This window comes from Solea senegalensis, linkage group LG12 (assembly GCF_019176455.1).
Source record: "Solea senegalensis isolate Sse05_10M linkage group LG12, IFAPA_SoseM_1, whole genome shotgun sequence".
NCBI classification, from domain to species: domain Eukaryota; kingdom Metazoa; phylum Chordata; class Actinopteri; order Pleuronectiformes; family Soleidae; genus Solea; species Solea senegalensis.
This window is the reverse complement of record NC_058032.1, coordinates 14,813,256-14,828,010: the sequence shown is the minus strand read 5'-3', so window position 1 is coordinate 14,828,010 and position 14,755 is coordinate 14,813,256. Positions and strand designations below refer to the sequence as shown.

At 40.1% G+C, this 14,755-nt stretch overlaps 1 protein-coding gene across 3 annotated transcripts; it reads left to right on the top strand.

Annotated features, from left to right (window-relative positions):
• Positions 1-2,734: 2,734 nt before the first annotated feature.
• smad5 (SMAD family member 5) lies at positions 2,735-14,327 on the top strand. Of its 3 annotated transcripts, none has more exons than XM_044040474.1 (7): positions 2,735-3,001; positions 6,540-7,456; positions 8,593-8,883; positions 10,509-10,616; positions 12,577-12,798; positions 12,878-13,134; positions 13,249-14,327. In XM_044040474.1, the coding sequence occupies exons 2-7, from the start codon at positions 7,054-7,056 to the stop codon at positions 13,390-13,392; spliced, it is 1,425 nt and encodes a 474-aa protein (XP_043896409.1). In that variant the 5' UTR covers positions 2,735-3,001; positions 6,540-7,053; the 3' UTR covers positions 13,393-14,327. The 3 variants fall into 3 exon arrangements, with proteins under 3 accessions (XP_043896409.1, XP_043896408.1, XP_043896410.1); XM_044040473.1 differs by lacking the exon at positions 2,735-3,001 and adding an exon at positions 3,365-3,519; XM_044040475.1 differs by lacking the exon at positions 2,735-3,001 and adding an exon at positions 3,387-3,452.
• The last annotated feature ends 428 nt before the right edge of the window (positions 14,328-14,755 follow it).

Here is a 14,755-nt window from a genome sequence, read left to right as displayed (position 1 = left end):
GTTGTTGTGTTCTAAACTATAACTCATCCAAATGCTGTTCTCTGAAGACGTCTGCTGTATACTGTACATTATTATGCATTACATTTTTATACCTGACATTTTCACCCATCACATAAACTGGTTGAGCACAAGAGTTTCCACACTCACTGTTTCCTATGTTTGAATCAGAATTAGTTGACAGTTGCACTCTCATGTAACGTAGAGGTTTGATGTGGTTTGAGAAGACACTGAATTGATTCACTTGTGTGAAGACACTGTTGCACGACTGTTGAACGTGTAGACGAGTCATAGTGTGTTCATTTGCAGAGATTTTGCTTCATAATATTTGTGTAAATAAAAAGAAACCTTTGTTTTTAAACACATTTTATTATTGCTTTGCTGCGATCATGTGATGTGATTTATCACTGTAAGAAAATTAAAAATGTAACATTCCTTTTCACACTGAGGCTAAGAATATAATAAAATGGTGAAACAAAAAGTCTTGGGCGTCACTGTAGTGACCTGTGGAATGTGTGGGAGCTCATGAATTTTTACAGACATTATTTACTGTAACTGAAACAGGATTAGTTTAAGATACAGTAGCTGTGTGGACTTTGTCATTTTATGTTGACATGAAACTTTCTGCACGGCATTTGCATGTTCTCCCCATGTGTATGTGGGTTTGCTCCGGGTTCTCCGGCTTCCTCCCACTGTCCAAAAACATGCAATATGGGGAGTAGGTAAATTGGTCACTCTAAATTGACCATAGGTGTGAATGTGAGAGTGAATGGTTGTTTGTCTATATGTGTGGGGCTCTGCGATGGACTGGCGAACTGTCCAGGGTGTACCCTGCCTATCGCCCTATGTCAGCTGAGATTGGCACAGCACCCCCCCCCCGTGACTCTCCGGTGAAAGATAAAGTAGTAGATAATGGATGGATCTTTTTAACAATGAAAATGCTCTATGAAACTATAACTAGGGGTACAGGATGCAGATTAATCATGTGTGTGTGTTTGTTGCTTTGTGAGGATAAAAAATTGTATAAAGATTGTACCATACAGGGTGAGGACATTTCGTGAAAGTGAGGACATTTTTGCTGGTCCTCACATCTTTAAAGGGCCTTTTTGGGGATTAAGGGGATTAAGGGGACCTGGTTTTAGGTATGTGTTTTGTTATGAAAATAACATCTAATCAATTCCTCTACTGGTTTTGTTTAATGGGTTGTCACAGTCAAAAGTGAAAGGTTTCTTTAATGGGCACAGAAATGGAAAAATAACTAGATGATTCAAAAGAAAATGGAGCAGGGCTTTAATGGAGAAGAAGCAAGGTACATAAACAGATTATGATGAAGGCACTAAAGGTGTGGGGATGTTCACTATTGCAAATAACAGGAGGACATATTCACTGTTTTAAGGACACTTGACACTACAGTATATTACCCATTTAATACTTTTTGTACATTACATAAAAGACCGAATTTTCAATTTACAATTGGGTTTAGGTTAGGGTTAGACATTTGGTTGTGATGGTTATGGTTGGGGTAAGGGTCTCGGAAATGCATTATGTCGATAAGTGTCCTCACTACGACTGCTGCACAATTGTTTGTGTGTGTGTGTGTTCAGATTCATTTCATAGCCTATATCAAAAATAAAGATGTTCTTTAAAAGAAAATCAAACTGATAAGTGATAGTTTTCATTATACAGGTTTATAAAATAATTGTATAACTAATGATTAATTAGAAATATGACAAAGTGGAGGCTTAACTATCTAAAATATTGACTTATTCATTATAAATAAAAGTTATATTTGCACTTTTCCATTTACACAGTATGTTTCCTTCATTTGAGATAAGTGGTTGGAAAAGTAGTTGATTCTTAATTTTGTCATTTAACCACTTACCATAATTTCCTGCACAAATTTTTTTAACCTTTGCACAAGGTTAAAAATTGCTAATAATTGCAGTAACAGCCTACTGTCACTGTCCATTGGACCAATGTCGACTCAAAGCTGCATTGCAGCAACATTGTGGCACTTGAGCTGACACATCCTTTTGTGTTTTGTTATGGTGAAAATAGCATCTTATCAGTTCCTCTGCTGGTTATATTTGAACGGGTTGTCACACTCAACAGTGAAAGGTTTCTTTAATGGGCACAGAAATGAAAAAAATAACTGAATGATTCAAAAGAATGTGCAGCAGGGCTTTTATGGGCAAGAAGCAAGGCATGTAAACAGATTATAATGAAGGCTTCATTTAGGCAACAAGCAATGCTAAAGGTGATTTTTACTACTGCAAATAACAGGAGGACATACACACTGTTTTATTGACACTTTTCTACATTGAAAATCAAACATTCATATTTTACACAAGTTAAAACTTAGAAGGCATGCGAGCAATGATATACATGAGTGTTTTGATTGTGGCAGTAAATTGGGATGTTGTAAAAATACACCATTCAACCATGATATTCAAACCAGTTACTAATGTTGTATCTCATCACTTTACATCTCCCTCACAACTGTTTTCTGTCAATACATGATCTCCTCATTAAGTGTTTGACAGCCAGATATAGACAAAACAAGAATGTCACTGCTTTAATACAGTGTAGGTGCATGTTGCTGCTGAATATCCCTCACCTCAAAACCCCAAATCAGGTGATTGTACAGTTAAATTACTGTTTGGGTGATTGATTTTCTGACAGGCAAAAACTGAGCCTACACTGCCCACTAGTGGTTGGACCTGAACTATCTCCCTGTGTTTCATTTGGACGGTGTGTGGAGACAGAACGAAGGATTCACTCACTCCAAAGATTTATCCTGCCGGAGTTACGGTTCGTCCGCGGAAATGGCCGGGGAGTACATTAATATTAGTTTGACTAATTAAAGTTGAGCGGTTTAGCGGCGTGGGGACAGAGAAAGTGTTGAAGAAAGGACTACAAAGGACAACAATACACAAACCGCAGCGCTCCAGACTGAGTGGAGCCAGCAACTTGTGAGACGTTCCAGAGCCGCAGCACGACCACCGTAAGAGTTTCAGATTTACACACTAAAACATAAAACAAAATAACCACTCCATGACACCAGGCATTGTGTTTGTTTGCTGCATGTTCTGTTCTGTATAAACTCGTTGTTACATTTGTCAGTGTTGGATACAGTTTGTTCTTTCTGAACATTGTTCGACCTACGCGCAAGAAAATGAATGCACATTTTTGAATAAAGGTCGCTGAACACGCTGCTTTTGGTCCACATTTAAATGCAAGTGATGATGCTAATTTTACGGTGGTGTTTGTTTTGAGAAATAAATAGCAAAGCCATCCTAAGTCATAACAACACTAAAGCGGGAACTAGTTTGTCAGTGTGGCGGAGTAATATGCACTCCGCCTCTCCTCCAGTCTACTTGTCTCCAGGAGCTGGAGGACATGGCACGGGGAGACGGAGGGAAGAGGTGGAAATCTAGAGGAAAATCACTAACAAAGTAGGAACGACTGACCAAAATACTCACAACAACGCGGGTTACTGTGATCTGTGTGCTTTACTGAAAGGTATGTAACTAAACGACTGTTGGATGAGCGGAGAAGGTGTGTAGTTTATTGAGCTACATCAGTCGGGCAGCTCTGGGCAGAGGCTCGCCGCTCTCCCACGGAGGGCTGGGCTAACTACTAGCATAGCTTAGCTTCAGAAGTTCAAAAAGTTTCTGGAATGGAGGAAGAGGAGGAAGGGTTAGTAACACGGGCTAACCACGGAGTGGTTGAAAAAAACGCGCACTACATTATACTTGTGAGAGTTAAGCGTCTCGTATAATGTTTGATTACCAAGCTTTTAAGCATCGGTTACAAGCTGAGTATAACTTTAAATTTAAGTTGAGTGCTGTTAACATTAGCTACTGTAGTTAGCAAACCCTCGAGGTTATGTACATTAGCCTGCTGTTGTTGGCTAATAGCATTAAATTGTGTGTAGTCTTTGGTATTGTTCCAGTAAAGATTCGCCGAACTCATTCTTGTACTACTGTTGTGTTTTTTGTGTGTCTTTTTTGTCTGTGAATCTATTTTCTCTTTCTCTGGTGGATGGGGGTGGTGGGGGGAGATTCAGCTGCTGTTCAGTACTCAACAAGCCGTTCATCCACATTGTCTGTTCGCGGTAGTTAACGCATGTCCGGTATTTTCTGGCTAAACTTAGAGAATAAAACAAAGTGTTGTTGTGGAGTTGAGCATTGTATTTTATAAAGCCTATTAACGCGAGGACGATGGCATTCTTCATTACTGTAATTCTGCGAGCAGCAGCTGCTTTACGCAGGCCCATATCATAGCGATTCCGGGATGACTTTCATTGTTTACCACCTCCAGTGAGTTTTCTTTTTCCAGTCTGGCCTTTTAGAATTTAGGGATGTCTTGATACCACTTTTTATGTCTAATAATGATATCACAATCCGGAGTATCTTTGAAGTACAGAGCTAACGACAACACATTTCTACACAGCACAACATATTGCTCCTAAGTATGTAACAAACGAGAACATATTTACATGACTCAGTTAAAATATTATCATATTTTATCATATTCATTTCATAGATTGAGCTTAGTGGACCATTTATGTGACAAATGGATTTTGGATAGGATCAGGTTTAATGTTATTCTGTAAGTGATATTCTGTCCAGTGATTTTGACCGCTGTCATAGCGATAGAGTATCATATCAGCTCATCTCAAATAGAAAGAATGTTTTGTATTTTTAATACTTTCAGATTTGCCTTGAGCAGTAAATTATACCTGAATCTTATCCCTGAAAATGCTGTCTCACAAAAAATGTTGGCAGAATTGTACAATGTGTTAAATTTAGGAATGCTTAGCTATGAACTTTTCATTGTTTAAAAACATGTACTCTTTGTAAATGCTTATGCTTTGTATTTTTAAGTCATTGATAGTTGTTTGGACCGATTTACAACTCATCTTTAGTCATGGTTGCAGTTAATTTATGCTTTGAGCAGCAGTCAGTCACAATCTTCAGTCCTCCCTGCCATTCCTTACTCACAATGTGACTGTTGTAGAAGTGTGGTCAAGGTTGATTTGATTTTCAGCCTTTGATGGTGAAAACACAAAGACCTATCAGTGTAAATTCTTGTTTGTAGAGAAGGGATCACTTTATCTGAAGGATTAGTCATTGAGATTCAAATCAGGTTTGGCTTGAGTTGTCAGTTTAGGTGAGATTTATCTACTACGCGTTGATTAAACAATACCTTTCCCTTATTATTTGGGTGGATCTGAGCTGTCCTTGCAGTGAAATATGGTATTCATCATTGCTCACCCTCCAGTGAACTAATGAATCACTGCTGATGTAGTTTAAGTGTGCTAGATGCAGCTGGATCTTTGACTATGGGAGGTCATGTGTAAACATTGAAACAAACTGATGAAAGAAAGACAATGAATAATTCTTGCAGCATTTACAAGCAGATAACTTTTGTGTGTGTGTGCACATGTCCCACTTTAGGTTTCCCTCCACTTTCATGTGTGAGTAGAACAATGAGCAGTGGAAGTGGGTGCAGTGCTGTTGGACAGCTGTGTAGTGGAAGGGAGGGATGGGGATGAAGGAGGAAGCAGCTTTTTGTGGTCACATCCTTTTCAACAAGGGCCGGTTTCACAAGCCCCCTAACAGCTGCTGCTGCAGGCTACATGTGTTCGACTTTCTTCATGCTATGGCTGCATGATATAGATTGAAGTGTCGTCTCTCACAGTATAATTTTTCATACATGTAGGTGTACATTAGGGTAAGTATTTTGGTCTGCAAAATTCCTTTCAAAACATTATTTGAAATACGTTTTCATTAGTCATCTTTTCCCCCTGTAAATCTGAGTATTTCAGCTCCAGTTATTTTCCTGTCTGTTGGTAGATAAATTAGACAATAGGATGCTTCCTTTGTCACTTTAATATGACCATTTATAAATGACTGCGACTGTCCAATTGGTAGAACTGCACCTTTGTTTTTTATGTAAGTGCAGTTCTGTTGTTATTCTTTTTCTACTCTGACGTGGTCTTGGTGAATATGTTGTTTTAAGTCCATATGCTGAACATGTTTGTGGGTTTTTTTATTCGTAGCTCAAACCTGTCAAGGTTGCTCTTCTGTCCTAACCTACATCCCCAGGAATTCCATCTAAATTTGTTCATTACTTTTTGAGTTCTCAATGACCAATGCATATAGATATATGAAACAAGAAATTGAATATTGTGATATTTTTACCATATTGGGCAATATATTTCTTTTGTTTTAAAATCTGTGTAGCTTGCCAGCTTCACATGCTGATCGGGCTACTTGCTTGGCACTTAATGAGTCTTTCTTGTTTTGTTTTATATACACTATTTTATCCCAGGTCTACATACAAAACTTAACCAAGTAACTGAGTCATTTTAGTTTGAGTAAGACTGGGTCTCTTTACAGAAATTATATTTGATGAGGGGCATTTTGATCAGCCAGATATGAGTCATAAGTTGTGTCATACTTTCTGTCAACATCGCTTATTTCTTGATCTCTGTATGTAATGACAAGGCATATGTCCTCCTTTCTGTTATACAGGTGGCTGGTGGGGTAAGACGCGGCATCTAGGTTTGAGAATTCAGCCTGGAGAGGAGTTGGGATTTGTCGATGAGAACTGGTACCTTATTTCTAAGTCTGTCAACGCACACCCAGGAGACCTGCTGCAACGTGTCCCTTGGACAGAGGTCCTGATCTCGGCTCCTGCAGCCTGCCACCCCTCCCTCCATCAGTGGTGGTGACCCAGCACCGGACAGCTTGCTGCAGGGCCCTTCCTGAGCAGCAGCAGCTGCGTCCTGCTTGACGACTCCCCTCCCTCCCCTGCTTCCCCTGCTTCCTGTCCTTGGTCAGACAAGGCTAAAGCCTCCTCTCCCCTACCCCACCCATCATCTCTGTCAGCCTCTCATACACTCACACAGATACAGACTCAAGTGGGTTATTTTGCTGACCACTAACACTATTTTGAGATCAGCAGTAGTGGACTCATAGATAGACCCCTTGAAGTGACCCTCCACTACGTAGCTCCTGCCATTTACCTCCATATACAGCCTACAGCATGACCTCCATGTCTAGTCTCTTCTCCTTCACAAGCCCAGCAGTCAAACGCCTGCTTGGCTGGAAGCAGGGGGATGAGGAGGAGAAATGGGCAGAAAAGGCAGTGGATGCACTTGTCAAAAAGCTAAAGAAAAAGAAAGGTGCCATGGAGGACCTGGAGAAAGCGCTGAGCTGCCCGGGACAGCCCAGCAAGTGTGTTACCATTCCAAGATCACTGGACGGTCGGCTACAAGTTTCCCACAGGAAAGGTCTGCCTCATGTCATCTACTGCCGTGTGTGGCGTTGGCCCGATCTCCAGTCCCACCACGAGCTCAAACCCTTGGAGGTGTGTGAGTACCCGTTTGGCTCAAAACAGAAGGAGGTCTGCATCAACCCATATCACTACAAGCGAGTGGAGAGCCCTGGTAGGTACTTTTGCTGTCACGGAATTTGTTCTTTGTTTTACTAGGATGTTGTTTGATAAATACTTTCAAGTATGTTATTCTTCCAGCCTTTAATTTGCATGTTCAAATTTGAGTGCATAATTGTTCATATTCACACACCTTTTGCTGAGTAAAATACAAGAACAATATAACTAGCATGGATATCTGCACATCCTTTAGCTAGAGCTCAAAGTAAAGCAGGGAGCTGGTAAACAAATCCACAAAGGTCAGTCGGCTGTCATCACACAGGCTTTTTTCACCCCACCCCCTCCATTTCACAGAAAATCAATATCACTAGCTCTTTTGGAGTCTTATTAGATTATTTGCTTCAGGCTTTCCAGATAGGGTGTGGCATCAGAGAGTGGCTTACTAAACGCATAAACCACTCAGACTAAACTCCCAATGCTTTCTCATTACTACTCCCACCCACCCTCCCTCCCTCCCTCCTTCTGTCACACTCACACACTGTATCACATACGTTTATGGACGGCCCTGACATTACACTGGTTTGGGATTGCCAGCACTGTATTGACTTGTTCATGGTTATCTATCACATATTGGCCTTAAGAGAGAAAGTACATGACACATGGTGCATAGTGTGTCTGTTGGTAGATGAAATTCATAGCTTTGGAAAAACATGTTATCCTTTTATGTTAAACTCTTCAATGTTGGGGTTGAACGTGTATTATTTTTAACAATGCAGTTCTTTTTAAATGACATTAGCTTACTGTAAAATTGCTTCAATTGAATGCTTACACATGGTATCTTTGTATTAAAATGGAATGTTTTATTGTGAGTGCATCCTAAAACGGCTATGTAACTCATTATCTTAAGAAATGCGAAACACATGGTATCACCACAGTGATTCACACAATTAGTTTGACAGTTGTTTTTAAGTGTTTCAATTATAATAATGTAAAGAGCGTGAGAAATGCTCACACTCTTTAATCAAACATTTCTGGTTTTATGGCTGTTGATCAAAAACCAATGTATTTGAATACATAAGCTTCTTTCAGACATACGCTTGACTCAAATCTCTGTAGAGGTCATTCTTCAGATTTCTCTAGAGATTCTCCTTCAACCTTTTCACCCCTGTCTTAATTTTTTGTGTCATCCAGTACTCCCTCCTGTCCTGGTACCACGGCACAGCGAGTTCAACCCACAGCACAGCTTGTTGGTACAGTTCCGTAACCTCACCCATAATGAGCCACACATGCCCCTGAATGCCACCTTTCCAGAATCCTTCCAACAGCCCCACAGTGGTGGTGGCAGCAGCAGTGGAGGAGGAGGTAGCGGTGGCTCTTTTCCCATCTCTCCCAACTCGCCGTATCCTCCCTCTCCAGCCAGCAGTGGTACTTATCCAAACTCTCCTGCTAGCTCGGGGCCGTCCAGTCCATTCCAGCTCCCAGGTATGCAAAATAATCTCAAATGAATTGTAATGACCTCCTCGGTGTTTATGATAAATGGACCTATTCTCAATCCCAGTCAGGTCGACAGACAGAAATTTAGTTGGGCGGTTTGCCTGGTATCATGTTTTAAATACATTACATTTTAGTTGTGGGCCACACGGCAGTGTAGTGGTTAGCACTCTCGCTTTGCAGCGAGAAGACCCGGGTTCGAGCCCCGGTTGGAACAAGGGCCTTTCTGCATGGAGTTTGCATGTTCTCCCCGTGTGTGCGTGGGTTCTCTCCGGGTACTCCGGCTTCCTCCCACAGTCCAAAAACATGCAATGTGGGGAATAGGTAAATTGGACACTCTAAATTGACCGTAGGAGTGAGTGTGAGAGTGAATGGTTGTTGGTCTCTAGTTGTGTGTGGCCCTGCGATGGACTGGCGAACTGTCCAGGGTGTACCCCGCCTATCGCCCGATGTAGCTGAGATTGGCACAGCACCCCCCGCGACCCTCTGGTGGAGGATAAAGCGGTTAGATGATGACTGACATTTTAGTTGTTGAAAGCTGTTGGAGCTGCCTCCTGTTAACATTAATTTCTCATTCAGGGAGTGTTTATTTTGTATTTCTCTGCTGACTGATGTATGTCATGCTAATAATGTAACAATGAATACAATTGTTAACAAAGATAATGAACTATGAGTTTGTGGAGTATTAGGGAAGTGGCGTTGGCAGTGCAGGAAGGGTGGGAGTTAAGTTATATGAAAGAATTTACGGGTCATAATAAATTCATTTGAGAATCATTTTTATATTTTTTTTAAGTGACAGTCCTTGTTTACATGATCCTGGGAAAGATGCCAGGCTATTGTGTTTTACTGTCATGTAGCCAACAAGGACCAATTGTTGACAACACTGATATCTGGTGACTTGTGTGTTTTAAAGTAATTTTAAGTACAGAAATGGTTGCTCATAAGTAAGCAACCATGTGCCATGTTGTCCCAATTTTAATTTGCATCTTTAATAATGCTTGCTGAAATTTTTAAACTGAATCATTAGTATAGTAAAAAGTTAAACAAAACCAAATCTTCCATTCTTTATTCTTACTAAAGTTCACATATATCAGTTTCATTGCTTTCTATTCTGTTTTATATACTGACTGAATTTAGGCTGCTATAAATACCATTGACTGTTCCTGTTTATGTTGTGTGTGTCTGATGACAAGTGCTTTGCTCTGCTTCAGTCAAGATCTGCTGACACATCTGGTGGCTGCAGGCAGTTAAGCGGTCCAAAATTCTTGGTGGCAATTTGGGATTTGTGTTTATTTGTATTGAAATCCCTGATTATCATTGTCTACACCAATGCTACATAATTGTTGAAATTTCCTCTGTATGGCTTTTCTGCATTGTTTTGTGCCTCAGTGTGGACTGGAAAAGCTCTTATTTCACCTCTGCTGGGAATGTGCTAGCATGAGGCTTAGCAACTGAGGAATATATGTAATCTGACACCATTTCCGGGGTACAGATCCTGTGATGATTCTAGGGAGTCTAGGGAGATGTGCGTGCGTGTGTTTGTGCGTGCATGGAAGACCATTTGCCAACAACAACAACTGGTCTCATCCTCACTAACTGCTCATTTAATGTTTCAGCTGACACCCCACCCCCAGCCTACATGCCCCCTGATGAGCAGCTGGGCCAGGAGAGCCAGTCCATGGAAACCAGCAGCAGCCTGGTGCCACAGAACATGCCCAGAGGAGGTGAGAAAATGCCACATATAGACTTGACAGTAACACCTTGCCAGAAAACACAGTGCTCAATATTGAAAAGATTAAATAAAATGATTTTCTTTTTCTTCTTGAAATATTTGTGCCTAAACATCTGTGCTCTGTGTAATCAGGTTACGTCGTTGCTTTGCTGCAAAATTAGAGCCAGTTCCAGCTATTTTTGCTGGACTGTCCTGCTTTCAATGTTTTTGGATTTTCTGTCAGACTTTTTCTTATGAACATATCGTCACAGTTTATGCCTTGAAGGAATTTCATTTTGCTGTCTGTCCATTTTGATCATAGCACAAAATGGACAGACAGCATAGCATGTATTTTTTTTTTGTATGTATTAATTATAGCCCAAGTGGATCTTAATGCAGATTGCAGTTTGGATGGATCCCAAACTTGCATACCAATACTCCCCTCAAGTAATTTCATAGTAATTATGACAAATGGTTAAGATTTTTCTTTCTGTGATTAGCACCACTTGCTTCCTCAAATCATCATCTTAAATTTGTCAAGTTACATTTTATTAATAGTATGCCATTCTTTTCCAGTTATCAATTTTTGTTCTACAGTACTTGATTGATTAATAATTGACCTATTATTAATTTTCAGACCGATATTGGTGTTGTTTTGCCTAAAAATCCTAATAGAATTCTAATAGAACTAAATAGAATATCTCTAAGATTCTGCTGCGGCTTCCTTTGCCAAAGTCACTTATGGTGTGTTTCCACCATTCAGTTCTAGCACGACTTGGCAACATTTAGCAAGGAAATGTCTACAATCTCAATATTTAACTGAGGAGTCTGGTGTATTTATTGATAGCACTGCTGGAAGCCTGTGATCGTGAGCCATATTTCAGTTCAGTGGTTGTGTCAGACAGTCATTGCTCTGGTCATGCAGGAAGTACTGAACTAATCTTTTTAATTCACTGATTCTTAATGATTCAGTACACAGAAAAGAACAGCTTTGCTTGTCACTAGTTTGTGTGTTTTGTGATGCATATCAACAACATCACTGCAGTTTCGTGCTGCATGTTGAGGCGATACGCCGTAGTAATGGAAAAATGATGTGCCTGCTACCAAACCGAGAAGAGTAGAGCCGAGTAGTGCTAGAACTGTTTAATGGAAAAGCGCCAATTGTTTGTTGTTCAGGTCCCTCTTGCGCAATTACTGTCATATGATATGTAGGAAAGCGCCCTCTGCTGGATCCTAATGGGTACTGCTGCAACATTTGAAATGATTTCATATAAAAAGTGACAGCCTTATGACTAAAACTCATTTGGAAGTTCAAAAGCTAGCCTGGTTGTAATTTTTTGATGTAGAGTATTTTTTGTATTGCATTTGTCAAATAAATGTAAATACAACCACCTGCTTTAATTTTGCTCTGCACGGAATATTTACTGCATTCCATAACTGAATGCAGTTGATGAGCAGCTTTGCTCTTGTGGCTCTTGTTAACCACACTCGTTCTGTTTCACCTTGCTAGAAAAAGTAAGTCTCTGCTCTTGCCAAAGCTTTATAAGCTGACATAATGTACCAGCATACTAAATAAATGTATGTCAGGTTTAGTTCTGATGGGGACACTTGAAGTTATCATGGTGAACTTAATAACAGTACTACTTGTTTTTATATACAGCAGCAGGGCTACTTATACTCCCATACTGTCAAAGACTGATCATTCTTTCAACTATGCATTGGCATGTTTATGATGATCTCTTCACACACCCTGAACTACTTGTGCACATCCACAGAAATTGAACACCTAATATGCGCGTGAACAGCAGAAGCTATGACCGTAGACCAAGACAGAAACATTTTCAGTACTTCACTTTTGTCTGTCTCTATAACTAATGATCTCAGTGTTTGTTCTAATGTATTTAAAAATGTATTTGTGGTGTAATGAGTGTGTGAAGTTGACAAATATTACTCTTATTTGTGCAATTTCCCAGATGTACAACCAGTGGAATATGAAGAGCCAAGCCACTGGTGTTCTATTGTGTACTATGAGCTGAACAACCGTGTAGGTGAGGCATACCATGCCTCCTCAACCAGTGTTCTCGTGGATGGTTTCACTGACCCTTCAAACAACAAGAATCGCTTCTGCCTTGGACTGCTGTCCAATGTCAACCGCAACTCCACAATCGAAAACACCCGCCGACACATTGGCAAAGGTATAACTCGCACACACAGAAAGACATATGCATTTGTGTGATTTCAGTATCCTTACCATCCTTTGTTTGTGTTACCCAGGAGTGCACCTGTACTATGTGGGAGGGGAGGTGTATGCCGAGTGCCTCAGTGACACCAGCATTTTTGTCCAGAGCCGTAACTGTAATTATCACCACAGCTTCCACCCCACCACTGTCTGCAAGATTCCTAGTGGATGTAGCCTCAAGATTTTCAACAACCAGGAGTTTGCTCAGCTTCTGGCTCAATCAGTCAACCATGGCTTTGAGGCTGTTTATGAGCTCACCAAGATGTGCACCATTAGGATGAGCTTTGTCAAGGTAAGGGCCCCATGACACAAGTGGAACACATTTAAACATGTGTCATTTCTTTCAATAGGAGTAAAAATCGTCATCATTAGTCACTGTTGAGTAATCTGTTGTGCCTCATCACAGGGCTGGGGAGCTGAATATCATCGACAGGATGTCACCAGCACCCCCTGCTGGATTGAAGTGCACCTGCATGGTCCACTGCAGTGGCTGGATAAGGTGTTAACACAAATGGGTTCTCCTCTCAACCCAATCTCCTCTGTGTCCTAATGATGGCCGTGTGGGGCTTGGGAGCCTGTTTTCACTTTTTCCCCCTCAGTGATTTATAATTTAAGGCTGAACTGTTTACACTTACTTTGGGAAGGGATGCTGACATCTGGCTTGAAATTCGACATCGACAGCCAGAACCCATTTGTTAAAACTGAACAACATTACAAGCAAGTACCTGGAGAAGGAGCGGAATAAGGAATAGCCAAGTAGTGGTAATGACATGGACACACGACTGCTTGACGATGTTACTACATGAGCAAGAATGGAGGGCTTCATTGTCAAGGTTGAATCTGTCAAATGTTAATTTTTGCATCAAGTTTTATTGTCTTTTTTTTTTTTCTCAAATGATTTTATCTCTCTGTATGTGTAGTTGTTGAAAACGAGCTGTTTCACTACTCTGCATTATGTTCAACAGACAAATTGGAATTTTACTGAACTTCTTTCTTACATTGTTGTCTCATTGTCAGATATTTACAATTGATGTAGACACAATTATGTTTACCATTAGGCTCAGATATAACAAATGCTTTCTTTTTTATAGTCTCTACTGCTAGAAATGAGCACTGAGCTACTGCCTTTAAAGAAAGTTATGTACGCCAACCTGATAGATTTTGATATTGGGAGATCAATCACTGAACAAGTTTAATATGCCATAAGCTAACAACAGTGTGAATGTTACATCTTTTGCCATAGAAGTAGTCATTGATGATCTAATCAGACAATGGACATCATCATTACTGATTCTTGTTTGTACTCAAGTTAAAGTAAGAGTGACTGTATTTTCCATACTCACTGTATTAACAATATTGTGCACTCGTGGATTTTGTGGAGGCATATTAAATTTTGGCATGGGTACCAAGGCATTATGTTGATAAATAATTGACTTCATTAGCTCAATGAAATAAACAGGTTATTTGGTATCAATGATTTCTTAATTTTCTGTGCTTGTGTCTGTTCTTTAAAATGTTCATAGTTGAAATGAGGCAAATGAAACTTTAAATATTAATAACAATGATCAGTATGAAATGTGTGTTGAATCAACATCGATAAACGGTAACATTTATAGCAGGCATGAGTTCAGACATAAGAAGAGAGCAGTTATGTTGAGGGCTGAAAGATTTACAACACATCACCACCCATTTTCTCCACTAACAGTTGGTCTTATGATCATACTTGTTTAAATAGCCAGTGAAGATATGATTGAACACCAGTCAAACCTCTAACCCATTGTATATCAGCGCCACAACAGTACTGTACTTTATATAGAGTACATGTAACTGATGTCTTATTTTGGCTTATGTGGAATTTCTATTGGCCAATAAATTTTGATTCTGTTCTCTTTTTTTCCCCTCCCATCTGAAAA

What these genes read in the sequence shown, in the direction of transcription:
- smad5 (XM_044040474.1), top strand. Translation starts at nt 7,054, where the DNA reads ATGACCTCCATGTCTAGTCTCTTCTCCTTCACAAGCCCAGCAGTCAAA. An exon ending in CAGTCCATTCCAGCTCCCAG is followed by an intron (nt 8,884 to 10,508) that starts GTATGCAAAATA and finishes TTAATGTTTCAG; the next exon opens with CTGACACCCCACCCCCAGCC. An exon ending in CCGCCGACACATTGGCAAAG is followed by an intron (nt 12,799 to 12,877) that starts GTATAACTCGCA and finishes TGTGTTACCCAG; the next exon opens with GAGTGCACCTGTACTATGTG.